At 39.1% G+C, this 25,819-nt stretch overlaps 1 protein-coding gene across 1 annotated transcript in view; it reads right to left on the bottom strand.

Moving 5' to 3' along the window:
- COL25A1 (collagen type XXV alpha 1 chain) overlaps positions 1 to 25,819 on the bottom strand; it is a gene marked incomplete at both ends in the record, with an annotated part of 290,872 nt that overhangs the window by 60,169 nt on the left and 204,884 nt on the right. Inside the window, 5 exons of the mRNA XM_084204014.1 lie at positions 7,084 to 7,128; positions 9,550 to 9,576; positions 21,409 to 21,444; positions 24,471 to 24,578; positions 25,464 to 25,535. Coding sequence (XP_084060140.1) covers positions 7,084 to 7,128; positions 9,550 to 9,576; positions 21,409 to 21,444; positions 24,471 to 24,578; positions 25,464 to 25,535 — 288 coding nt within the window. The remainder of the gene's footprint in view (positions 1 to 7,083; positions 7,129 to 9,549; positions 9,577 to 21,408; positions 21,445 to 24,470; positions 24,579 to 25,463; positions 25,536 to 25,819) is intronic.

The raw sequence follows: 25,819 nt of genomic DNA, 5'->3' as shown, positions 1-25,819 counted from the left end.
GGAGACCGCATAAATGGAACAAGAAAATTATTTTCTTTGGAGAAAGTGAAAACCTCAGCCTGTCACCTAGTCACAGTAAATCCCCATTCATACCAGCAATTGCACCTTTGTCCTATATGCAACTCTGCGATGCTCAGCACCACATACAGTACTGAAAATACTAGGCAGAGGTACTTGAAGTGCAGAAACTAGCTCTGGGAATGGGAAAGATTGAAGGCAAACCTAGAAGGATAACACAGAAATGACCTTGTGCCTTATTTAAGTGATTATCGTTCCATTTCTGATGTTAAGTGATTATCGTTCCATTTCTGATGTTCACAAGAACAGGGAAAATATTCCTTTCCCTATGTTAGACCTTTATTTTCTTGTCTATAAAAAGAATCAGTGAAAAGAAGTGAAAATGTACAGCCCATAAGATTTCTATATCCTAGCCCTGATGAACATTCCCAGTGCAGAGCTAAACAAGCTTTGTGCCAGGGAGCCTCCCTTTGTCACTCTGCGTGTCTTGCAGGCATGGAAGTCTGGCTTTATGTGCAATATTTTTACAATTCCAGTAGGCCTTAACTTAAACCCCCCAAAATAAACAAGAAATCCAAACCACAAAACAAAAATAAAAATGCTTTGCTCAAAGTAGTTATGAAGCAAGAGGCTGTTAACTTTTGCGGACGAGTAGATTGATAGCTCTTCCCTACTCAGATACTGCGTCATTTTAGACATGTTCATCCCAAAAAACTATTTTGATTCTTGGCATGAAAATAATTTAAAATATTTCTGTTAGGAAGTATAGTTAGTTATTTTTCTTCTGTTTAGTTACTTTTATTTATTTATCTATTTATTACTAAAAGCATGTATTAAAACCAGAGTGCAAAATGCTGTAAGAGTAAAGCTGGAGTGTAAAATGCTGCATAAGTACTCTTCAGCTCCACAAGTTAGTGTTTTGGAGATGAGAAAAAGCACAGCTGACCTTTAAGAGGCTGAAGATGATGACCCTGCTGTTCAAGGAGTGATGCATGCAAGGAACACCAGACACTCAACAATGTCATTCAGTGCAACAATTTAAATCAGGCTGCTTTTCAACCTGATAAATGGAAGAAGCTATAAAGCTAAATCCTCAATGTCACATGTTTTTTACATTCACCAGGTCATGGCTAATGTCTTTCCTGACTGCTGTTGTAGTCTCTCTTTAATTGCATTGACAGCAAAGGTGTTAGGTTGCAAAAACAATTGTCTTCTGCACATCAGCTATGTTTCAAACCAAGGCTGCATATTTTTATCTTTTCTTTCATAGAATCACAGAATGTTTGAACTTAAAAGGCACCTCTGGAGATCAACTTTGAGGCCCTTACTTGGATTCTACCCAGTATGTCCATGCCTTTCTTGCAGTGAGGAGCCCACAACTGGACACAGTACTCCAAATGTCCTCGACAGTATTTTTTTCCAGTTTAAAGAGTAATTTTTTTCTATAGTACATCTAACTTTAACTCACAGCTCTCCTTTCTCCAGTCATGAACTTCTGACAAATCATCACTCAGAAACAGAGTGATGGCAATAATTTTAAAACTTTCTAGTGTCTATAATACCCAACCCATGATCCCAGTTAGAGAATTTATGAGGGCTAAACTGCAACCTCACATAAGAAAAATATGTAAGACCCAGAGAAATTGTGTGAAGGTACCCTGAGAGCATCCCCTTGGAACTTTTTCCTAAAAGGGATGGACAGTGGGGAAGATGCTGTAGGGAGGTGTTAAGGGTCTCAATACAATTCAAAGCAATTGTTACTTGCCCTTTCTGCCCTTCTGCATTCTTATTCTCAGCTAAACCACAGTGCAGAAGCTGTCCTGGGCAACAAGCACTGTGTGGAACTACCATGATACACCAAAATAAAAATACAACTCTCCCTCCTGGCACTGAGGTGGGCTGTAATTTTGAAAGGCCACCTCAGCAATGTGCAGCTTAACTGACACTGTGATGGAAAGAGCAAGAGCTTCCATGGGATGCTGGGGTACCAGCACCATCTTATCTGAACATCCTCTCTATCCAGGTTCTGCTGCACCACAGCAGCAACAAAACTACCAGATGCACAAACATCATGCCCCACATTGGTAAACATGCAAATACTGCATTAGAAATACTATTTAGGTAACCCTTGACTTCTTTTCCATATGAAGTTATTTTTATCTTGCCTTTGTGTAACTTGACCAGCCCCCTAACTCTTTCCTGTATTTGGGCAAAGAACAACTTTCAGCGCTCTGCGCAATAAACAGGCACGGCAGTTTCCTCGGGTACTCTTGTGGTAGGGGCAGTACTAATGCTTACACTGAAATGAATCTGAATTTGGTGAGTACTCAGGTGTATAGAGCACTGCCTGGGCTCTGCTGGTAATATGAGAAAGAAATCTGTCAATATGAACTCATAAAATCTACTTCATAACAGGTCTGAAAATGTATTACCCACCAGAGTCCATATTAAAGGAGTTGAGGCAGTTGAAAGCATGCTTCTCCTCACTGGAGTGCTTTCTGCCCCTGAGGCATAGACCTTCATATCCAGAATTAATCAGCTAAAAATAACATGGCTGGAGGCCCCAGCTTTTCTTGTTTGTAACAGAAAAACAGCCCAGAGGCTGCAGTTCTGAAATAGGTTTGGTTTTGGTGAGATGCAATAACCCTCTACACCAGCTGGTTGATATCCACCTCACCCTGCAAGAAAGGCTGTCAGTATTGCTATATTTTTCAGTCACTAGAATGTAATCAATTTAAGGATAAGGAAACACAAGAGGCCCCAAACTTAATCCACTCTAATTTTACTCTAAAATACATAGATGAGGACAGAGGGTAAAAGAAGAGTTTTTTCATATATGTTACTATGATTTCCATTTCAAACCAGGGTTGAATTCAATTCCTTTCAACTGGCTTCTTGCACCCCTCAAAAGTAACTTAAAATTGTTTGTTTAAGGACTGGAAATCTCTCCTGGCCCACTCACCAACTGAAATGAAGTGGAAAAGCTCTTCAACAAGACTCAGCTGGCCTGCAAACCTGTCTGAGAATTTGTGAACTACAATTATAATGTTTCCTCCCTTTATTTAAAAAATGTTAGTACATGCATACCCTTCCTCCTTTTGCTGAAATTGAAATTTGATACCTTCAAAATGTGTTCCTAGACAGCACTGTATACAGTAATAAGGAAATACATGAAAATTAGAGAAACAAAAAGCATGAAGAAAGCAGTAAGAAATGTGCATACCCCGACTCTGAATCTACTGATATGAAGGAAAATTGTTCTGAGGTTTATCATATTGCTATTGCAAATCTACCAGAAGAATTTGAAATGAAGGGATCTATTCTGACCACTCATTTTGTTTTTAATATGCCCTTACAAAAAACCCCACCAAAATATCAAGTACTATGTAAGAAAAAGCAATTTATGGAAGTTCGGAGTGAGGGGTTTATGCACTCCAGACAAACTCTTATTTATAACAAAGAGAGTTATCTGCACAAACTCCAGAAACTGGGGTTCCTTCAGGCCAAATACCATCTTAACTTAAGGAATCTCTGTTTTCCTCTTTGTGTGCTGCTGCAGTCATTGACAGCCCTTATCAAATCAGCACCACTTAGCAAATACCAGAATATATATATGCTCTATACTTGCAGAGTTTAACTTTCCAAGAAGCCCTTTGTGGCCATTTGAACATGATTAATGTATGGATGTGGTATCCTTAGATCCCAGCTCCATACAGAACTAATGCTTTTCTGTACTTTTCGAGTGCCTGAGGAGCTTCTGCCAGGGATGGAAGAAAGGGAAGTTTATCTTTCATTGCATTGTGATAGAAAGAAACCTGCGGATTGCACGACAGTCTGCAAAGGAAAAGGAGCACTCAGAAAGATTCCTTATTTCAGCAGGTTCTGGTCCATCCCAAAAATAACACTCTTTCCAGCTGCAGGTATTATTAAGCAGCTCCTTTCCAGTTACTGTTCTCAAGATAAACTTGCTGTAGTTTCTCAAATGTAGGAACAAATGAAGACTGTAAATGTCCTTGCAAGACTACCTGTAATGTTTCACTGGATTTGGCCTAATGTGTGAAGGTTTTATGGCAGTGATTTTGCTATGCTAAATACAAGAAAAATCTACTAGTTAACAGTCCTGCAAAAACATGTGGGTTGTGTAAAATTACACTTACTCTAATATCTAGAGACTGTCTAAGACAAGTGGTTCATATGTTAAGGGATTAAAAGCCTGTTCTAAGTGCACTCAGAATTTATGATCTCATTCCCAGACCTATGGTCAGACTTGTCAATCATCTCCCACAGCTCAGTATTTCAATTAAAGAAGAGGTGAAAACAAAGAAAAAGGAAAATTCAGAGGCACGTAGATGATGGAGATTACCTAACTGTTTTGTTCAACTGCTTGAGGACAGAGCAAAGCTAATTCACTGCTGACATTCATCAGCTGAAAAACACCTCATTGTCCAAAAGAGAAAAGCATTCGCACACTTAATTTTAAGCATGTGCTTAACACTCGCTGCCTTTTAAACCAAGGAAAAATATTAACTTGGAACTTAGTGCACTGCACACGCTGCTGTCTGACAGAGTGAGCTCACTGACCAAAAGGCAACCAAGACAGTAAAGCTTTTTTAAGATCCTTTAACTACGTAACTTCTAAAAAGAGGATGACTCGCAGCACACATGCAAGTTGAACCCAACTATTCTGCAAGTCACCATGAATCTCAATGAGTAAAGCCAGAAGTGCCAGCAGCTGGCTCACAGTACAGCCCAGCTCTTAAAATCACCACTGGTCCTCATCAACATCTTGTGCGTTGCACTGCACTGAGAATCTGTTTTTTCATAGAAATTGGAAGAACGGACCTTTTGATAGCAAAATATTAACATGGGATTGCTAGGCTGCATTATACTTTCTAACTTTAGGCAAACATTGCTTCAGTTTAAACTTCATTTCTACTACTGTTTCCAAGCTAACAGAATTTTTAAATCTATTTATTAAAGAGATAACAACATTCAACTTGCATCTGCCTAGTGTTACATGAAAATAATATATTTTTTGCAAATAAGGAAGTGGTTTCTAGTCAATATCAACCAATAGTTCAGAAATCAAACTAAAGAATGTAAGAGCAATTTATTTTTATCTGTGTGGCTTTTGTCCTGGTACCTATGTTTCATTTAAGTAATTCAGGTTTTTTTTTTTAAAGGTCAAAAGTAAAGCAGTCCAGCTACACTAAAAACACACTGACATCTTTAATAAAGTGGTAATAATTTTAAAATGTCTGCAAACTTATAGATGTGATGAATGTTGAAGTAAATCAAATAGATACCCATAAATTGAAAAGTTTGGAGTTTTTTAAAAGCACAACTTAAAATTAATAATCAACATTTAAAGATGTGTTTTCATCTTCCCATAATGTTCAACTGCACTTTCCTTTTATGCCCCCTGAAACATGACAGCAGATAAGTCTATGTGGTCTCCTAAAAATAGACATGCAACAACCTTGCCAAAGAGCTTAAAAAAATTTCCTGTCTCCCAAAATGACACATTAATCACACATTTGACACATTTCAATAATATCATTTTTTTCTGCTTATTTGAGTGAATTTTTCTGGCAGGAGTTTGCATGATTACTATTAAAAATAAAGTTCTTGAATAAAATATGAATCATCAGTTCTATTCTATTCAAAGCAGTTTCCAACTTCACCTACCCAGTCTTACATATTCCTACAGATATGCCACAAAGTAAATTTTCACTGGCCTTTCAGTCACACCACAAAAATTACTTGAATCATGTACAGCAAGAGCATCTCAGTTGGTAAGCACTGTCTAGTGTTTCTGTTGCAAGTGAAAGCAGTTATAAAATATGAAGGAAAAAATCTGAGGACTTACTGCAATTTTTGTTTCATATTATTTTCTTATAAATTCTGATATTAAATATATATATATGTGTATATCTATATATACATATGTGTGTGTGTGTGTGTGTGTATATATATATAGTTAATTCCAAATATTTCTTATTTTGTTGTTTCACATTAATTGTAATACTCAGAATAGTTTAAAATAAATTCCTACCACTATCACTAAAGTGAGATATATGATTATTACATTATTTCTTATAACCACTCTGAAAACACAGGTCTAATATTGTGTATTATGCTCTTAGAAACAATACATTATTTTTTTTCCTTTTTAGGAAAGAAGAACTAAAAGTAAATTATTTGAAACAACACTTATTCCTAGGGCTCTTAGTGAGGGAAGCAGAAAAGAGGATTGTCTAATACCACCCTTATACACTACCATCTGCTGCTGCTTGAACCTGCTGAACATATATATCATACATTTTCTTTTTGGCATCCCTTGCCAGTGCTTTTGAAGTTCACAAGGAATGCTAGGGCTTGTGAGAACAACAGATGGATAATACTCTTTACAGTCAAGGAGGTATACTATTTAAACTTCATCACCCAGATTTGTCAAGAAACCTTAGCAATGCCCTGCTGCTTTATTGTGACCTCTCCTTATGGAGGGCCATTCTGAACTATGATAGTGACTTGCCTAAATTAGCATTTCTTCTTGGTTGTATTCAAAAATATTTGTTCGATTTATTCCTCTGTGTTTTCATCCCCTAAATTCAATTTCAAATTATCCTCCAGATGCACTTCCATTTCTTTTTATCTCTCTATTTATAGGTTGTATTAACAATGTATTGGCACCACATCATGACCCAGTATCAATGTGTTCACATTATGGGACTGAGTTAACAAAAAGTAAAAAACCCTTTGTTTGTTAAATATCCTGACTCATGTAACACACTATTTATATGCATTTCTTTCTACAGCCTATCAGTCATCACCAAATTTGAACCCCAGACTTTCAGCATAATTAATTACATTTGCTGCTTGTTCAGGTAAAACTAGAAAAAAATTACTTCAGAGCACAAAGCACATTATATGGTCTTTTCCATGAAGCCAATTTGAAACCACAGTTCTGGATATAAGGTTGCATATTGCTCATGTGAACAAGACCAAAATTGCTTTAATCCACTACATAAATACTGGCAGTGCTGAAAAAGTCAGAGAACTCACCACTTGTCCATCTCTCCCTGGAACACCAGGCACTCCGACAGAACCCTGGAGGGAAACAGATGCCCGTGTTTAGCAAATTAAACAGGTCATGAAACCTTTCATCTCATAATACAGTGTTTAGAAATAATGGTGAATGTTTGCTTATTGGAACTGCAATAAATTTTTCAAGAACTCATTTTTATCCAAGCTGAGCTCTCCTTTCAGTTGAGATTTTATACTAATTAGACATATTCTCATGTTGTACATTTTAAAGACTGTATGGCCTTTTCCAGAAACAAGCCTCAAGCTCATGTTTTGTAATGTTGTGGATGCTTCACAAGAAATGTTAGAATTAAAATGCTATTCCATTTAATGCTCTCCATAAGAGACTGATCCCATGCAATCAAATATAGCACCTGAACAAAACTATAAATGCTTCTAAAGGGATCATTCAAGCTCAATAACTTGTAGCACCAATCAATCTCAAGGCTTTTAAAAGATAATATGCAGTGATTCAGTCTGAAAGAACAAATTACTTTGAAACTGCACCATTATTAGCACAATCAGAATTAAAAGGTCAATACAGGCCAAACACAAGTGACAAAGAAGGACAAGAAAATTAACAATGACGTAACACTGAAGGGATTTTTTTACAAAGTTCTCATACTGTAAATTTCTATGTGATGGATAAGTTTTTTGAAGGACCTTGTGCAACTTGCTATGGAAGTTTAGTGAAAACACAAATCATGAGGAAAGCAGGAAAGCTGCATCTGCTTGTACAGCATTCTCCTCTTATTTTATAAAGATGGTGCTGCTCAGCAAGGCAACTGAAAGAATTTGCTGCACGGCAGTTCCCCCCAGTTTGCTTAGAGGTGTCTCTAAAATTATCACCAACACCCAAAGGAAATGCATTCAAAATGGATGCAGACATCTGTCAGTTAATAGAGTTGGGAAATCCTGTGAAAGAGGAAAAGGAACCAATTCATGAGGGTCTCAAGAACCCTCCGTGGGCTAGTAACAGAGCTTTGAATCAGTAAGAAATAATACACCACATCCCAGCTTGACTCACAATGCTCTCCCCTTTCTCTCAAAGTTTCCACTTTGGCATCCTTCTTGTCTCTTTTTGCTGGATGCATGGCCATGGCTTTAAGCTACTGGAAAGGGGCCTGAGTGAACAGTTTCACATCTCTGTATCATTTTTCCAGAAAATCAGAGGGCAAAGCTCAGGAGGGCATTAAACCATCCACCTCAATAAACTATCCTATGTATAACAGTTCCCTCCTCTCAGTGGCAACTGATTATTCTTCTTATGAAACACAGGACATTAGAAAGTGTAAAATGAAGCTGATTCTACTCTGATAAGTAAACGTTTATCAGATATTCAAATGTTTATCAGCACGTGGGTTTTGCTGATGTTGTACACGCAAAATATCCTCCTCAACAATTCTCAGGGTATAGCTTTGCAATGGCAACTGAGACATGAGCCACATTCCTGCACAGCCAAACACGAAGGGTAGTCCTTTCCTTCACCGTGCAAACTCTGCACAGCCCACAGCTGCCAAAATTCCACCAATTTGTGTACTTTGGGATTATGTTTTTACATATCACAGGTATTTCTTTCTTTTGTAGAAAGTTTCATTTTAACAGATGCTTCATTCTAAAGAACATTATATCAGAAGAAGGAAAGCAGGCATCCTTCTCACATATGTCAATACTGCTTATCCTTCCTCTTTTTTTTTTCCTTTATACAAATTATAGCTGTTTTATTAAATATCTTTCACACAACTTTTCGATCTTTTGAAATCAGCTAGAAAATTACTCACCTTGGTGGTACATGAGTCAGATGCTGGAAAAGTGCCACTCACTAGCTGTTACTGCTGATATTCTGAGGACTGTTTTAGTGGTGGAATTCCATAAATCCTAAACTCACTCAATCAAACCGAGGCAGTCAGCTTTAATGAGTGTAAATAAGGCTGAAGGCATTCCCAGGAAGTCAGGTCTCAGATTACCGAAGGAACAGGAAGACACCGGCAGACCACCTGAACACCACCGACCAAGCCCTATTTATCAGCAACACCTACGTCCTTTGTTTCTGCTCGTCAATTCTTTAGTCATATGGCACTGATCTACTTGAGTAGAGACATGCATTTAATCAGAAACTTTATCTCCCCACCTTTCGCAACGCTTTAACTTTGGTTTCCTAATCGCACCAGTCTATGAATGAGAAAATTATAGTGACCTTTTCACCCATAAGTTAAGCAGACAGATTGAAAACAGTCTGCTCTGCATTGCTTGAACTTCTCATGATGGGGGAAATGAGAAATCTTGTGGCTCACATTATATGGCTCCATTTTGCAAAAACAAAATTCAGAACCTAAGCTAATTGATTCAATGCAGTGTACAGTAGCTTATTCCATTCACCTTTTCTGCATGCAATTTGGCACAAGAGGAATAATCACTTTCACAGCATTGTTGTTTATACTCTACCTTTTGTCCTGGAGGCCCCTGAGGTCCCTGCAAAGGGAAAACAATTCAATTAACATCAAAACTCCAGCCAATTTAAACTGAAATGACTAATTAAGACTGTCTTATTGTGTAAGCACTCTGATACTGGACTGAAACCAGCTGATGTTTTATAAATCAAAGAAAATTAAAGAGTTTATGCTCAAAACGCACAATGAATCTTTCCTCTTCACTTTTGGAACACATCTAACTACTACCCAGAATACTCAAATTTTCCCCCTTCTAATCTTTTCTCTTCCAAGACATCTGTTTCTTCTAATACTGACAAATCTCCCAGCATTAAGATGACTGTGGTTTTTCTCTCTTATATCAGCCAACAGCCAGTTGTGTGTCCACAGTAATATATCAGCTTGTCAGCATAAAAACAAGGTTTATGCAAACAACCATTTTTGCAATAGAGAAAAGCATAAACCTCAAAATCTTCTCACCTTCTAAGTACCAGCACACATGACCGTGTTATACCCAACTTGTCATGTGTGCCATCATTTGCAAGTTAAGAGAAAAATCTTTAATTTCAGAAATTGTTAAGAATGCTCCTGGGAAGCAAAGAGCCACCATTTTGTCCCCATGACCTGAGAAGGCAGGAAGAGATAGCTCAGGTCAGGAAAGCTTAACTTTCCTCAATGTCATGCAGGAGTCAAAGTCTGTTGAAATTAAGAGGACCCATTTCTCAACTGGTGTCTCTGAAGTACCCAGGTGGCCACAGTGGAGAGGGGGAACAGAGAGAAAGTAGATCAACCAGCCACATCTAGGACACTTTGGCAGTCTGTTTTGGTGACAGACTGACCATGTCCACCACAGCTCTATGCATGTTTGTCCCCAGGTTCCTACTACGGGCACTGGTGCAAACTGTGGTTGCTGGTGGTGTACCAAGCAAAGTGAATTCATAGTCCACGAGGGTGCAAAACCCTACACAAAAACTGGGGAATTCAAATCCTTCTGATGTGAGAAAGAACAAAAGAAGAACTGATTGATAACAGACCTGCTTTTATTCAGGAAAACAAAAGGATTTTTGCCTCAAAATGTAATGCTGATTTTATTTTTAACTTAGTGTGAAGTTAGGCAGAATCCTCCACTGTCAGTAGATTGTGGAACATTGCTTGGAACATTGCTTTCATGCAACTTTAAGCTGCTAACAAGGGAAAGCTCCACTGGTGGTAATTCTGAGTGCTGCATCCACTGATGTGGATGAAAGCGTTGCAGTTTAAAATGTGGATTGGTTTGTCTAAGGTTTGGTATCAAGCCTTGCAAAAGCATAGATCAATGCTGCTTCTCCAAAGTTTTGCGTGATTGTTTTAACAGAAGTACCATGAGCATCTCCTTTAGACTGCAGAGACAGATTCTGATAAAGGAAACCCACCTTTACTCCCTTGCCTTCAAAAGAAAGCAGAAGTACCTAAGCACTAGTGATGATCAGAGCAATGAATAGAGTGAGCATCTGCTTTATCAGATGGAGAAAAATGTCACCAGCTCGCAGTGTTCCACAAAAACTGTTGTTTAAATCAAGTCTTCTTTTCAGTAAGTGCTTGAGAGTGAGTGATCTGCTGGCCAAGGAGCCACTAATAGAACAAGTCCACAAACAGTGTTCTTCCCTTTCTTCGAGTGCCTGACACCACCCTTCTCTTCTTCCGTAAGAAAGACACAAGTTTGTCTAGCATTTTAAAAATGCCAAGAAATTAATGCTCAAACTAATGCTTCCCAATGGTATCAAAACAGGCTCCAAATGTCTACATCTTGGGCATCAGTTCCCTGTTGACCTGTTGCAGATTAACCTGCTACATTTCAGGGTTATTTCAGGTCTTGGGAAAAATCTCTCCATCAGTAGGCCAAAGTGAATACAGAACAACTGAAGACCTCCATCATAGCTCATACCAGCTATTTTTATGTCCAAGGGATAGATATATCAGTTTCTAGCTACTTAAGAAGCTATTAAAACCTTCTAAAGACCCTCAGCTATATTAAATTACCATTTGGGAGCTCTTAATACAATACCACTGTAAGAAGGAAAAATGATAATTCACTTACTAATATTAGCCCCCAAAGCAACCTGTTAAATGTACTCTCTGTTGAGGACTTTCTGCCTGGTGCTTGCAGCTGTCAGCTGTCAGGGATGGATACAATTCAAGACATTGCAGAAAACATTTTTTTCCCAGAATTTCCTCTTCATCCCTGACATCATTCCAGCTTCTCCAGATGAGTTACTGAATATAAAAATATTTACATAGTAGCATAGCCTTGCTCCTACGTGACTTTAAAATGAATCATTCAGAGAAAAGATGCAGCAGATACTTATCAATAAATATATTATGCAATTAGAAGTTTTCCATTTCTGGTACTTAAGCCTTTACTCAGACTGGAAGTAGCCCTGATGTTTCACAGCCACTGAGCCACTTGATGACATGAACAGTCCCCAACAACACAGCTACCTTCACAAATTGTATGGTATTGACTGAAAAAAGAATTTCAAATAAAAGTTTACCTAAATTGATGCATTTCACAATTTACATAGGATAACAAATCCTTCTTATCCTTAGAATGTTCTGACTGCAAAGCATACCTGAAGAGAACCAATTTTTCTTTAAAGCACTGCTCTCTAGCTTTGGTAAAGAAGCTCAAAGTCACTAGAAAATTAACAGCTCATTCACTGACAGCTCTCGTCCCTCCTCCATATAAGCCAGCAACCATTTAACAGAAAACTTCTTAAAAAAAAACCAAAACAAAACCACCTGTAAAGCACCTCAAAATGGTGCTTATTTTTCTAGAAATACCCAAAATCTCTGGTCAAGGCACAGAATGACACTGGAGAAACAGAAACAAGCAAGTAAATAAAATAAGGTAGAAAGAAAAAATTATAAAGAATAAAAATGAAAAATAAATTAATTTTAATAATTGATAATTAATAATAATTAAATTAACAATAATTTAAAACAAAAAAACCAAAACAAAACAGAAAACCAAACCAACCAAAAAAAACCCAAAAAACCACCAAAAAACCCCCAAATCAGCAAGCCTTTAGCTTATTTCCAGAGGCAGGAGTGATAGCTTTTAAAAGAATCTATGTAGAAAATTCCATATGAACATGTGGATTTTTTCCCCCATATTACCCTACTGAACTGAGGAGCATCCTGTGGTATACACTTGATGAAGTGGATAAGGCCAGCAGTCAAAATCTCTATGTAGGTCTAGAGACAGAAGCAGAAGGCAAGAAATATGTGAATGTTTCCAAGCAATTCCTCAGGATGCTTTGTTTTGATGTTTTTCTCTGTTTTCCTTCAGCTGCTCTGTGCTCCGTAACAGCTGCAGCAATATCCTAGCCCTGCTGCTTGCTCCAGCACATCCAAAGGGATGCTTTGCAAATGCAGGCTCAGCTAAGCTTCCCCCTGGACAGATATTCCGCCCCTGGGTGCTGGCAGGCAGTGCAGAGCTGCTGCCACAGGTCCCCACCTTGTTCCCCTCAAGCCCAAAGCCTCGGCTCTGCACTGACCCCAGACACACAGAGAACCTGCTGAAATCTCCACCAGCTGCAGGCTCCATCTACACCACATGTAGCATATTGTCCCTCTGCCACCAACTTATCTGGTGTATGAAGCAGGCAAAGCAGAATCACACAGCCCTTTACAACCACTGGCTGATCAAGAAAACAGAACAATCCCAGAAGTACAGAATTCTTTCACCTCCTAACTACATATACGTATATATGATACCTGTCATTGATCAATGACAGATGATGCTGATAGCAAATATTTGACTTTTGCCTGCATCATTGAAAGCTGCCAGAGTGTCCACAATGGGATGCTTAGAATCAACTCCTAAACCACTAGCAACCCATGTCAAAAAGCTGTTTTTATAAAGAGCATTTATGCTTCAAGAATTCCAAAGAAACTTTTTGAAAATTGTTCATATGAAGTGACTGCTCAGCGTTTTCTAGGATTATGCCACTTTTCCTCAAGCTGACACAAATTCACAGAGGAACTTCAATTGAGAAGGCTGAAAATTTTGGTTGCAAGAAGTCTTAAATAGCCCAGAATAGGAAGATAACTAAATATAATGAAAATAAAACACAGTTCTTGCTCTTTCAGCCATCATGAACATTTCAGAAGAGCCCTTTGCCATCATGTCCAATTGAGTAAACTAGCTAGGCAGCTGTAACAATTTATTGCAGGGCTTCGCTGAATTCGTTTCTTCTTCGAATAACTCCACAGTAGGAGGATGAAAAACAAGGTGTGTTGTTCCAAAGAGATTCAACTGCCTTCTGTGTTTCTCTGGAGAAGGAGAATTATTGATAATATCTAAGCACTTGGAAAACTGGGTAACTAAGGATAAACACAAATGTGTACAAAAGTCTTCTATGCAATTGTGGTTTTTTTAACAGGTAAAATATTTCTATTATGATCTGCCATTCTTCAATCACTGTTCTTGGAAATCAACTAAACCTCCAGAGATTGCAGCATGTCAAGTCTTTGCGTTATAGAAATGATTGAACGAAGCTGGAGCTGGACATTTCAGTTGGTCCTTAACAAGTAACTATTCAGACTAAATTAAAAGGAAAAAAACCCCACAAAACAAAATACACCAAAAACTAACAAAAAACCCCTATAAACAAGCTAACAAACCCCAACCCACCCTCACCCCCCCCCCTAAAATCAAACCAACCTGAAAAGATTTACCTAAGTGTAGTAAAACAAAGTTTGGGGTCCAGCATTCTTACTACATCTCCTTTCTATTGTTACAATTATATTTTCTTTTTATGCTTCATATGTTCCCTGTGTCTCAGCAAGCTGGTAAATAAGAAAATTCTGTCCTGTAAAGGTTAAAGCTGCAGTTTCAAAGAGAGAGACAGTAATTCGGGGTGTGATACATTAGCAACCTTTTGTATTCAATTTCTAGAGACTCCGTTGCTTAATGTTTGAAGAAATGCATGAATTAAAAAGTGGGGGCATTTTCAATTTGCAGGTCTAGGGCAGGAATAATGATTTGTTTTACAAGGTGTTAGAGTTCATGTACAATGAGCACAAACACCAAATGAAAATGCCTAACAAAAACATAATGAAAACGTGAATGTTTTTGTACACTGAATAAGTTATACAGCAAAATAGGTCACAATGGTGCAATATGCTGTCATAAAAAAACTCTCTTATTCCAAAACCTTGCAAACAAGAAAACCCAAAAAACCACAACTGAAGAGCAACAAAACAACCAGAAGAATTTTTTTTTTACTTCCATACCTTCTATGAAAGTAAAAACTCTTTGTAACCAGAAAACCTCTGGGAAGTACTGTGTCTGCATTTCTATGAAACAAAAGAAGTTCCAGAACTGTTCCTGAGAACAGAGATTTTCCCTTTGCTGCCTGTAAGAATCATTAAGCATTTAGAACAGAATTGTTTCAATTGGAAAATATGTTTGAGATCATTGAGCCCAACTGTTAACCTAACATTGCCAAGTCCACCACAAAGCCATGTCCCTTACTGTCACATCTATGCCCATCCTAAATAACTCCAGGGGTGGTGATTCAACCACTTCCCTGGGCAGCCTGTTCCAATACGTGACAACTCTTTCCATGAAGAAATTTTTCATAATAGCCGGTCTAAACCTCCACTAATGCAACTTGAGGCACTTTCCTCTTGTCCTATCACTTGTTATTTGGCAGAGGAGATCAAACCCCACCTGGCAGCAGCTTCCTTTTCAGGTAGCTGAAGACAACAAAAGGTCCCCCAATAAGCCTCCTTTTCTCCAGGCAAAACAGACCCAGCTCCTTCAGCTGCTCCTCGCAGGACCTGTGCTCCAGACCCTTCAGCAGCTCCACTGCCCTTCTCTGAACACTCTACAGTGCCCTGATGTCCTTTCTGGAGTGAGTGGCCCAGAAATGGACACAGCTCTCTGGGTGTGGCCTCATGAGTGCCAATAGAGGGGGATGACCCCTTCCTTTTTCCCTCAAACCCATTTCTTACCAGTCTAATGGCAAAAAGAACTGAAAATGGAAACCTGAACTAGCAAATATACATGAAGACAAAGCACATGTTTCATACAAAGCATTACCCTGCATTTCAGTGGAGCCTGTGTCTGGATCCCATTTCCTTTGTGTAAAACTCTGAAAATATGTACCTGCATGGTTGAGGAGTGTTTCATAAAGATTCCAGCCTCTAGAACGCTAGTATTGAAATGCTCAGTACTGTAATATTGATGAATCACCCAGATACAAGAATGATCAGTTATGAAAAGAATTAACTATGACAAAAAATCTCTCATAACCTTGCAAAAAGGAGTGACCCCATCCCGCGCTAACTACTTTAATTGATGCTGCAGTTAATTAGTGCTCAAGAAGAGCTTATTATCATCATTCTTCTGTCATTGTTGAGGCAGCCATCACCAAAGTGCAGAGCTTACAAAATGCCCGACTATTTTCCCTGAGATCTCCAGCAAGTTAAGCCCAGTGCAACTGTACCGGTGAAAAAAAGGAATAGTTGCTGTGAAAAGCACAGGCTAAGAATTTCCATGTCATCTGCTAGTTCTCATAAACTTTTGCAGCTAAACAGCTTAAGAACAACACCTTATAAAATTTACTATGAACATGCTACCAGAATAAAACAAAGAAGGCGCCTACAGAATTCTGGCCATTGAAAACAAAATCACAATTAGTAGCTTCCCAGAGGAGCTATGAAGATTCCCAGCAGCTGAGAATCTGGCCTTGACCACTGGCTGAAAGGCTGGATTGAAACCAGCAGAACTTCCCAGACAATTCTGCCTCGGCCTGAGAGTTAGTTTTAACCTAAGATGAAAAATAGAATTAATTCATTTTAAAGATGTGACATTCTGCAGACTTAGCTGCAAGGTTACACTTTTCCACTGTCTTTCACAAATATGGCTATATCCTTTGGAAGAACATCCTCCTTTTTCTGAATAACCAGTGAAAGCATTATGTTTTACTTTCTTGAACAGATGCCCAGCAAGTCTGTGTAAGCACAAAAGTACTACTTCGGAAAACAATGTATCTTAAAGCAGAGGGATTTTGCATTTGGGTTAATAATCATCGTATAGATTTTTTTCGCAAAGAGGCACCTTTACCTGAATTTTCTGGTTATTCTGGAGTGTACTGTTTGTGTAAAACATATGCAAAATTACTTATATGTCTTTAAGGCCCATTTTGGGGAAGAAAATAATACACTGAGGTTTTCTTTCACTGACAAATGTGGTTGTACACTAAACATGTTTAAACTTACTTCTGAAAAAAGGAGCTGAAAACATAGCATATTTTAATAGTCGAGATTTTTATTAATATGAGCTAATTTAAAAACGAGCTACTTTACACATAAAAGCACAAAAAAGATCTCCTAAATGGAAATGAAGAATAAAACCATCCCATGCACCGTCTATCCCACTGCAGTTTATGAATCTGAACATGTCCATCTGCCAGGGTCAGCCTTTAATATTTTCCATCACTGACTCTTAACTTCTCATGAATATTCTGTAACCAGAAATCCTAACTCTTGGGTAGAAAGGAATCACAAATCCATCTATTATTCACTCTGAAAATGAGAAAATAAACTGGAAAAACTCTTGCATGGTACTTAAGAGTCCTTATCACCAAGAATTGCAGACAAATGGCAGGGAAAGCGGGATGAATTATGAGAGGCAGGACACAACTGTAACTGAAAAGGTTGAAAAGCTACGGAAACTACTGCCCTTTCCTCTTGAGTAGCACACATTTTTCTAGTTCCACATAATATTTCAAAACTTAATCCCTTTGGTCACCCCACTGCTTGGCCTCCCTCTGAATTTTCTTAATCCTTTCTACACAGAGCAATGATACCTTCAACTCTTGAAGAAAGTACATCTGCAGGGCTTTCCAATGTCATGGAAACCAGACAAAAATTTCAACTACAAGTCATTCTTTCATTCTCTTCTGACATTAAAGAGGCACGCAGTCACATCTTTATAACCTAAACCTCCATCTCACCTAAAAAGAAACTGAAATTTCTTGGCTCAAAGAGCAAACATATTCTTCCTGACACAGCAACATACAGATTCAAAAAGCCCTGGAAAAGAGTTCTCCCAAACATCTCAACTGCAAGGACAGACCAGCAAAAGAAGCATGCTGGCACTAGAACAACCTGAAATGATTTTTAACAGAGACTCCTGTAAGAAACAAGTGAATCTCCCACATCCTAAATTGTCCCACCACCACGCCATAACCCACACATCTTTTTACGACAAAAATTGGGAAAAAGGAAGGCCATTCCTTGTCTCAAAGATGAACTCTCTTGAGCCCAAGCAGAACTCATGTCAGAGAGCTCAAACACTGTCATTCTCTGTGTATGGTCCAAGCAAAACTCTCCTGCCTGAGAGGGAGAAAAGTTATTATTGCCCTCTCCCAAAACATCACCCCGAAACATCATTTTCTTTTTATTTACTAACAAAAAACTTCATTAAATATGAAGAAAAACGTGGCAGCAGATTCTCAGTTGCAGCAAATTGCCATCTTTGCACTGGAGTCACTGGATTTCCAGTTTCATTGAAAGAAGAACATGAACATTCCCAGAATTCCAAATGCATTAAAATAATTTCAACTTCCTGTAAATCAAGGTACACACTGTTGCAGGTGCTGGGAGGAAAGGATTAAACCCACAAGATTTGTTAAGGAGGAAATAATTTCACTCTAAGTGACTTTGCAGCTGGGAACACTAAGAATTTTGGTGTAGGGAAACTCCAGTTATTATGTCTGCTGTTGTTCATCCTCTGCCTGTTTCGAGAAGCAGAATTCCTGTGTGGAGGCAACACCCTGTCACAGACATGCCTGAGCCCTCTTTCTGCTGGGAGGATTGAGCAGAGAAGCAGAGCCTTGTGATAAACTGCTCCTGCAGGAAACCTTTGATATACTGGGGCCAGCAGCAGCCCCACCCCACCCCTGCTGTGCACTAGGATGAGCTGAGCCTAACAGAGCCTGTACTCCTGTGTGTCTCTCTTCACCAGGACAAACTGAGCCTAACAGAGCCTGTACTCCTGTGTGTCTCTCTTCACCAGGACAAACTGAGCCTAACAGAGCCTGTACTCCTGTGTGTCTCTCTTCACCAGGACAAACTGAGCCTAACAGAGCCTGTACTCCTGTGTGTCTCTCTTCACCAGGATAAACTGAGCCTAACAGAGCCGGGTCTCTGTGCGTCTCCGCTGCCCGGTGTCATCAGCGAGGTGACCTGAAATAAATCTGCTCTTTGCATTTCAGCTGAGGCTTCCTGGTTGCTCTGGTTACCTGTAAGTATTGATTCATACAGTAGCTCACTTATTAATCAGTGTATCACAGGTTTGTGGTACATCCTGAGGAACAAGCTGGAAAACACCGCTACCTATTTCTGTTGCCATATCTTGTACTCTGCAAGAAATTTATTCCCCTTCTTTTGTAAGAAAATAGAAAACTAAGTAATTTCAAGCTCTGCCATTGTTGGTTCACACTATGTACATTCATCTAGAAATGCCAAGGAATGCTAAAAAATACAGGTGTAAAAATGCTTTTGAAAGAGAAAAATGTTCAGTCCCCATTATCATAATGCAGAGGTCAGGCTTGCTGCTATCCTTAACTTGAACAGCACCATGGGATTTAAAGCCTCAGAGAGTGTGACCCTATGGGCCATAAATAGCCTTCATCTTCCACAGCCTTCAGCATGTCACCCAAACTGTATGGATTCTCTTCCAGCATTTAGTGCTCTTCTTGGCAGCATCCCACCTCTATCTTGGAGGAAGAATCAGAATAAATGTCCCAATAATTGCTCCTTAATGGAAAGGGCCTTGGACAGGTGGGCAAGCAGGAAACCACAGCATAATCCAACATATGGAATTCTGGGAGACCAGGACTGGTAGTACTTTTTGGAACTCACTGAACTCCAAGTTTCAATTTCATCAAAAGAAAAACAGGAAGCTAACTCAGACTGGAGATTCTTGGTGTGAAACAAAGGCAAGTCCTTACAAAAGAATTCCTGCAGGAATTACAGAGAAGCTTCTCTGGGCAGAGATCCCCGTTTTCCTTTACTTTGAAAAGATAATAGGTGAAAAATGCACAAAAAGAAACTCAGGCAGGAAAAGGCCTGTGCTCCTCACCACATAATATACTACTTTTCTAGCAATGCAATCTTATACCTGTTGGGAAATCAGCTATTCCTGGAGCAGTATCTGAATTTCCAATATGGAAATACATGAAATGCATGACGGAAGTTGTTAGAAACAGCTGAACAGTCCCTGAATAATTGTAACATTTTCTACAGGGAAGAGAAGTCTGCAAATCTGCACTGGCATAAAGAGTATGTCAGAAGCACCAAGAAGAATAAAAAGAAACTAATTACCTCCCTGACACTCTGATAGCTCTTTACTTGATCTATACAAAACCTAACATTTAAACCGTCAGACTGACTTTTGAAGCAGACATTTGGAGCTGGAAATTCATGTAATCTGGGATCTTTCTCCAACTCAACCTTGCTGATTTGATTTTTAAACACCTTTTCTTCCTATCTAAACATATCTGCATTTAGAGAAACATAGCAGTAGCATTTTTTTAGTTCTTACACACAGATGGTTACGTTAGAGCAGTGGGAGTACTCTGAACATGGGGACTAAAAGGTGATGGATTAAAAACCCTCAAGGATCCCGTGACTCTGCAGATCTGGCGTTGAATAGAAGGACACTTTTGCAGAACCTGAGTGACTTCTGTCCAGAGGTCAAATTGGAGAATATTTGAAATACAAGAAAACAAAGCAAAAAGCTACATTTTTAGCTATTGTATCTATTCTTCACAAGCATCAAAAACCAAAAGAACAGAGTAAAAAAGAGCCCAGCAGCATGTTAAAACATGAGGTAGTACCTTTCGGAGGCTTTGATTTTAAAATTAATAAACCTTTACTGTAAAATGAAAAAGGACAGGACTTCAACTACCTGATTACAGCAGATAGTTCCAAGTCTCAGAATCTTCATTTTTTTTTCTTTCAAAAGATATTGGATTTTGTCAACTGAAAATATTTTGCAATTTTGCAAGGTAAAATATCATCACACCTGTTTAAATCTTCACAAATTCAGATAGCAATCATATCTGCACTGATTGTTGAGCTGATTATTGCTGATAATCCTCCTCCTCAGAAGCACTCAGGAATCAAAACCACATGCCCCGAGCTACAATCTGTCATCTCTTATAAAAATAAAAATGACTGTGTTTAGAGAGATCTTAAGGGAGAAGAAGCACTGCATGTTCCACTGTTCTAGGAATATATGACAGGCAGAAACTTATGATGCCTTAACCTGTGGCTAAAGCTGATTTACAACCAGTGGAGCTTCAATTTAATTCCAAATGAATCAGAAGTATTTGACACACACAGAGGAAAAAAACTGAAACCTCAGAACAGAAGAACTTTCTGACAGTTTCACTGCTGCCTCTTCACTGTTCTGTCAGGCAAAGGTCCAGAGCCCTTGCCACAGAGACAGCCTGAATTTTGGCCTGTAAAACGTGTAAATGGTTCCTGTGCTGCTCAATGGTCGCAAGGTAGAAACAGCTCAGCTGCAGAGCCAGAATTGGGAACCTCTGGCTTGGTTCTTTTTTGTTTTACTGTGCCCTTAGCTGTTTTATTTCCTTCTGCTTCTCCAAGCTTAAAGAAGTTTGCCTTATGGGACAGGTGACTGTGTATAAACAGAGGACATTTTCTTTCTTGTGTTTTCTTCACAAATAAGGCCTCAAATAGCCAGTGACATAGGAAGATCAGGAAATACACAGCCATAAAGCTTTTTGGAATTTCTCATTTTAAAAGGCATATGTCATGTTAGACTTTCTTAGAAAACTGGAAGGATACTTACTGTCAATCCTTGTTCTCCTGGTTTTCCTGGCTCACCCTTCAAATAAAAAAAAAAAAAAAAGAGTGAATTATTTCAGCAACACATCTTGAATCCAGTTTTCTATCTAGTAATAAAATATCTTAAAACTTCCAATCTTAAGACAGGTATGGCAGCTAACTACACATTAAACATATTAATTTTTTGCTTTTTAACCTGGTAGTCCAAATCACAGACATCTTTAAGTACTACTTCACAATCGTGTAATGGTATAGTTCTCAAGGCAAGAGTTAAGTATTGGTGTTCTGACTCTGCCCCTTGGTTCCAAACATAATATTCCATTCCACTGTGCTAAAGGACACAGAGAAAGGTTATTTTCACATATGTGCTGTATCCCACAGTTTATATATTCCAAGATTACTGGTCTGTATCATCACCTCAGTCAGCAGGCAGAACTTACTGCTGTCAATTACCATGTTCCATATAACCATGAATATTTTGAAGCCATGAAATAATTACTCAGCTGTTAAATACCTACACTGGCTTTCAAAATGGTAACCCATCATTTCCCCAATGTATTCTCTTTCTGTGGCCACAAGTCTACATACAGCCAGAATTTATCTTTGCCCCTTTCTTCCCATATGAACACATACCCAGTAAAACATATCAGTCATTCAATATGGGCTAAAAATACCCATCCAAAAAAAACCCAGAGCTCCTATCACTTCAGTGGTCTGGTTTATACATCACTCCCTTGAAAACCCAACTGAGCACAGGGCAGTCCATGCGCTATTGTAATGGCACAGCTGCAGGGTCTTCTTCAGGCAGCTTTGTCATAAAAGAAAGCCTGTCATAAAATTGATGAGAGCTGTTCTGATGTCGTTGTTCCTGGCAACTGAAAAGAATCAGAGCTGCTTCTCTGGCTATGCGTGCATTGCACGCAGAAGCAAACGGGCAGTATCTGCAAGCACACCAAGGACAGCTGGGAGCAAGAAGCCATGGAGGCACACACATTTATGCCCCAAAACACCATCTTACACCTGTGGCAACTGTAAACCTTCTTGCTTGAGAAGGACAGGCTGGGAGAGAAGCTCTGCTTTGTCTAACCCTGCAAAAAGGCAGTGTCTGACTAATGGTCACTGGTCACTCTAAAGACACCCTCCTATAGCTGTGTGATGCTGCAGCGCATCATAGCACAGTGCAGCTGCTGTTTGCAGCTCTCTAGGTCCACACAAGTCTTTACCTCAAAGTCAAAGCTGTCCTTCCCTCTCAGATAAGCCCTCCCTTTAGAGCTCTCCTATTTGAGTGTGTTTCACACAGCCATGGAGGAACAAGCCTTCTGAGGATCAGGAATATTTACCTGAGGGTCCAGAACGGTAGCACGGGGCTGCAAACTGGATGGTTTTTACCTGCGTGCTTGTTTGTATCTGATTCCAAAGCAGTATTAGGAACTGATTTTCCATAATGCTATAGGGCTTAAGATAGCCACAGCTTAATAACTATAAAAAGAAACTCTCTCTTGCCATCTAAAGTCAAAATCACTACCAAACTATTATAAAATGAAATGACCTCATTGCATAAAATGCATGACTTTCCTGTTATGAGAAACACTAATGATCCCTCTGCTAAAAAGCACAAAGCAACACATAGCCACACTGTAACTAGCAAGGCCAGCTGATTCTGCCAGCCCCATCTATGTAGTATGCAAACTATTAGAAATGGATTCTGGTTTAAGTCTTGCCCTTACGAGATCAAACCAGCACCAACTCTGCTGACCACAGTCCATTTAACCACAATAAAAGAACACAAGGGAGACTTAGAAGAGGCCCAGAGCCTGATTTGCCACAGGTCTAACAAGAAATGAGAAGGTTGCCCAAGTAAAGCATCATGAGAGCTACAGACTTCTAATGTCATTTCATAACCTTGAGCTAGAACTTAGTAGGGCAGGAGTGGTTAAAAAGCCAAGCCCAAATGACAACAGCAGCAGCTCTAGAGTCCTAGATGTCTCAACTGGCCAGCTTTGCTGGATTTTCAGAGGAAATTTTAGCAGCATCTTACTATTTTCATGCTATATTACATTTAGACAGCAAATAACCTGAATAGGGTTAGAACAGGAGTGTAGGTATTTTCTTTCTCAGTTTTAGCTAAAAAGGCCCTGCAGGAAAAATTTATGTTGTCCTGGCCTCATGTAACAAGTGAGGCTTTTTCTTCAAGAAACCAGTTTCTGTTTGCAGTGCTGGTCCTTACCTTGCTGGTTCCCCATGTGCCTTCCTGGCCACAATTGTCACTTTTCATGGATGTGAACATGTATGCATGTGTACATGTGCTATTTCATTTTTCATGTCTCTCTCCTGCCTGTGATTCCATTTCCACACTGATAACACAGTGCCATTCATGGTGAGAAGAGATACTTCTTTCAAAGGAATAAAAATTAAGGAGGCCACAAAATATGAAACTAAAATCAAACACATACTTTTCTAAAAATTAATATGTTTAGGCATCTGTTTAAAAAGTGTGGGATTCATCCCATGCCTAAAACAAACAATACACAATATACTGGGTTCTGCTGCTTGTCCTAATGAAGTATGGGGGCTGAGCCAAAGAAAACGGTACTGTTCTTCTTGTTAAAAGATGGCAGAATCTAACTCCAAACTTCATCATACCCTGGGCAGCTTTAGCAGTTTATTACTTTATTCCATGACTTTTGAGGTTAAACCATTAAGAAGTGAGAAGTCAAGCACATCCATGCTATGAGATCTCAAATTCAGTTTTATCTTGGAGTTTGAATAGAAACATTTACTACTTGTGGAAAGGGGCACACTCTCCTCATGCAGCTATTAAACTTCACTGAGTGACTGAGAAACCTTAGAAAGTGTAGGGAAACTGCCAGGGGTGGGAGGCAAGGAACCTTGGCGGTACTTCTGGCTTGGCTATACACTTGTTCTGTGTGTGTGTGACTTCAGGTACACCCTGAAACCTGCCTGTGGTTCAGCTTCCACATGTCTTGCTTGCCAATCTGACCTCAGAAAACGTCTTTGTACACTCGAGAGAAATGTGCACACCAAAGCAGCACCAGAGTAACTCACCGTTAAGCCAGGCATCCCACGAGGACCATCTTTGCCGGTATCTCCTGGGGGACCTCTGGGTCCTGGTGGCCCTGGAGGTCCAGGGGGTCCAGCCTGTCCTTGGTCCCCCTAAACCAATAAAAAACTCATCACAAATGGGCTTTTGAGGCATCAACCACATAAAGAACACATCAATTCACCCATAAAGAGTGCAAAGACAGGCTGGAAGAAGCTGCCATGAACTGGACAGTGGCTTCTTCACTGCTTATGGCAGAAACAGCACTTTGCCTTGAAGACCAACAGTTTGTATAGGTCTGGTGCAATCAGCCACAGAGCAGAAGGTTCAGATTCTAAACTGCTTGTTTTACCACAGCACATATACCAAAATTTGGGATGGTCTTGAAATATTTTACTCATCTAGTTCTCCAGAGCAAGTGACTGTTTTTGATAAGCATCTGTTTGCTTCATGATTTGCATAATCATAACAAAGCTGAGGTGAAAAAGAAAAGTTGCATCTGAGAATATACAGATTTGCACAGCAATTTTCCAAGCCCATGAATGATACATGGATAGATTTCAAAATTGAGCATGGAAAATAACTGCTTCTTGATGGAGTTGTATATAATTTTCCATCTGTTTTGGGAGGCTGTTTTAGAGTGACAATTAGCTAACTCTCTTCATTTTTACCTATTAATTTGTAAAAGTCAATTTTCAAGAGAGTTGTCAAAACATATTACCTTCCCCTCTAAAAAAGAAAAGACACCCCAAAATGGTGCTTTAGTTATTTCCAGCACATCACTGCAAACCACTGGAAAAAAGCTGCTGGCATCTCAAACATGGCTCACTTAGCAAAGCCACCCATAGTCTTTTAACTGTTAATACCATTAACAGTTGCTTCATTTCAAAGCATTTTCAAGTGAACAACCTGCTATAAGAAGGCACCTGACAAAAAGGTACAGCAAAGAGCAAACTGAATGTAAAGAAGAACCAGACTCCAGTGAGATGAAGCACTACCTTAATGAGGCGGCGTTTAATGAGCTGCTGATCAGCAGAGAGAAACCCATGATTGATTTTAGGAAACACCATCTGATCAGGCAGGTGAGGTCAAAGGTTGAAGATCAGAGATGAGAGAATTGAAGAATAGACATCAGAAGGCCCGAGAAAGAAATAAAGACATATTCATTAGATTTGTAATATCTGTTATAATATGAACTGGTGCTTCTGCCTGAAAGAAACTGTGCATTTTATTTTGGAAAATGATTACCTCTATTGTACAGGACATACTGGTATGATTTAAATCATATACAGTGACTTAAATGCATAACTGTTTTCTCTCCAAATTTTGCATGAGAATTCTGCATTTGTATTAG

The sequence above is a fragment of the Fringilla coelebs genome, assembly GCF_963513975.1.
Source record: "Fringilla coelebs genome assembly, chromosome: 4".
Taxonomy (NCBI): Eukaryota; Metazoa; Chordata; class Aves; order Passeriformes; family Fringillidae; genus Fringilla; species Fringilla coelebs.
The sequence above is the reverse complement of the archived record's forward strand: the minus strand, read 5'-3'. Positions and strand labels throughout refer to the sequence as shown.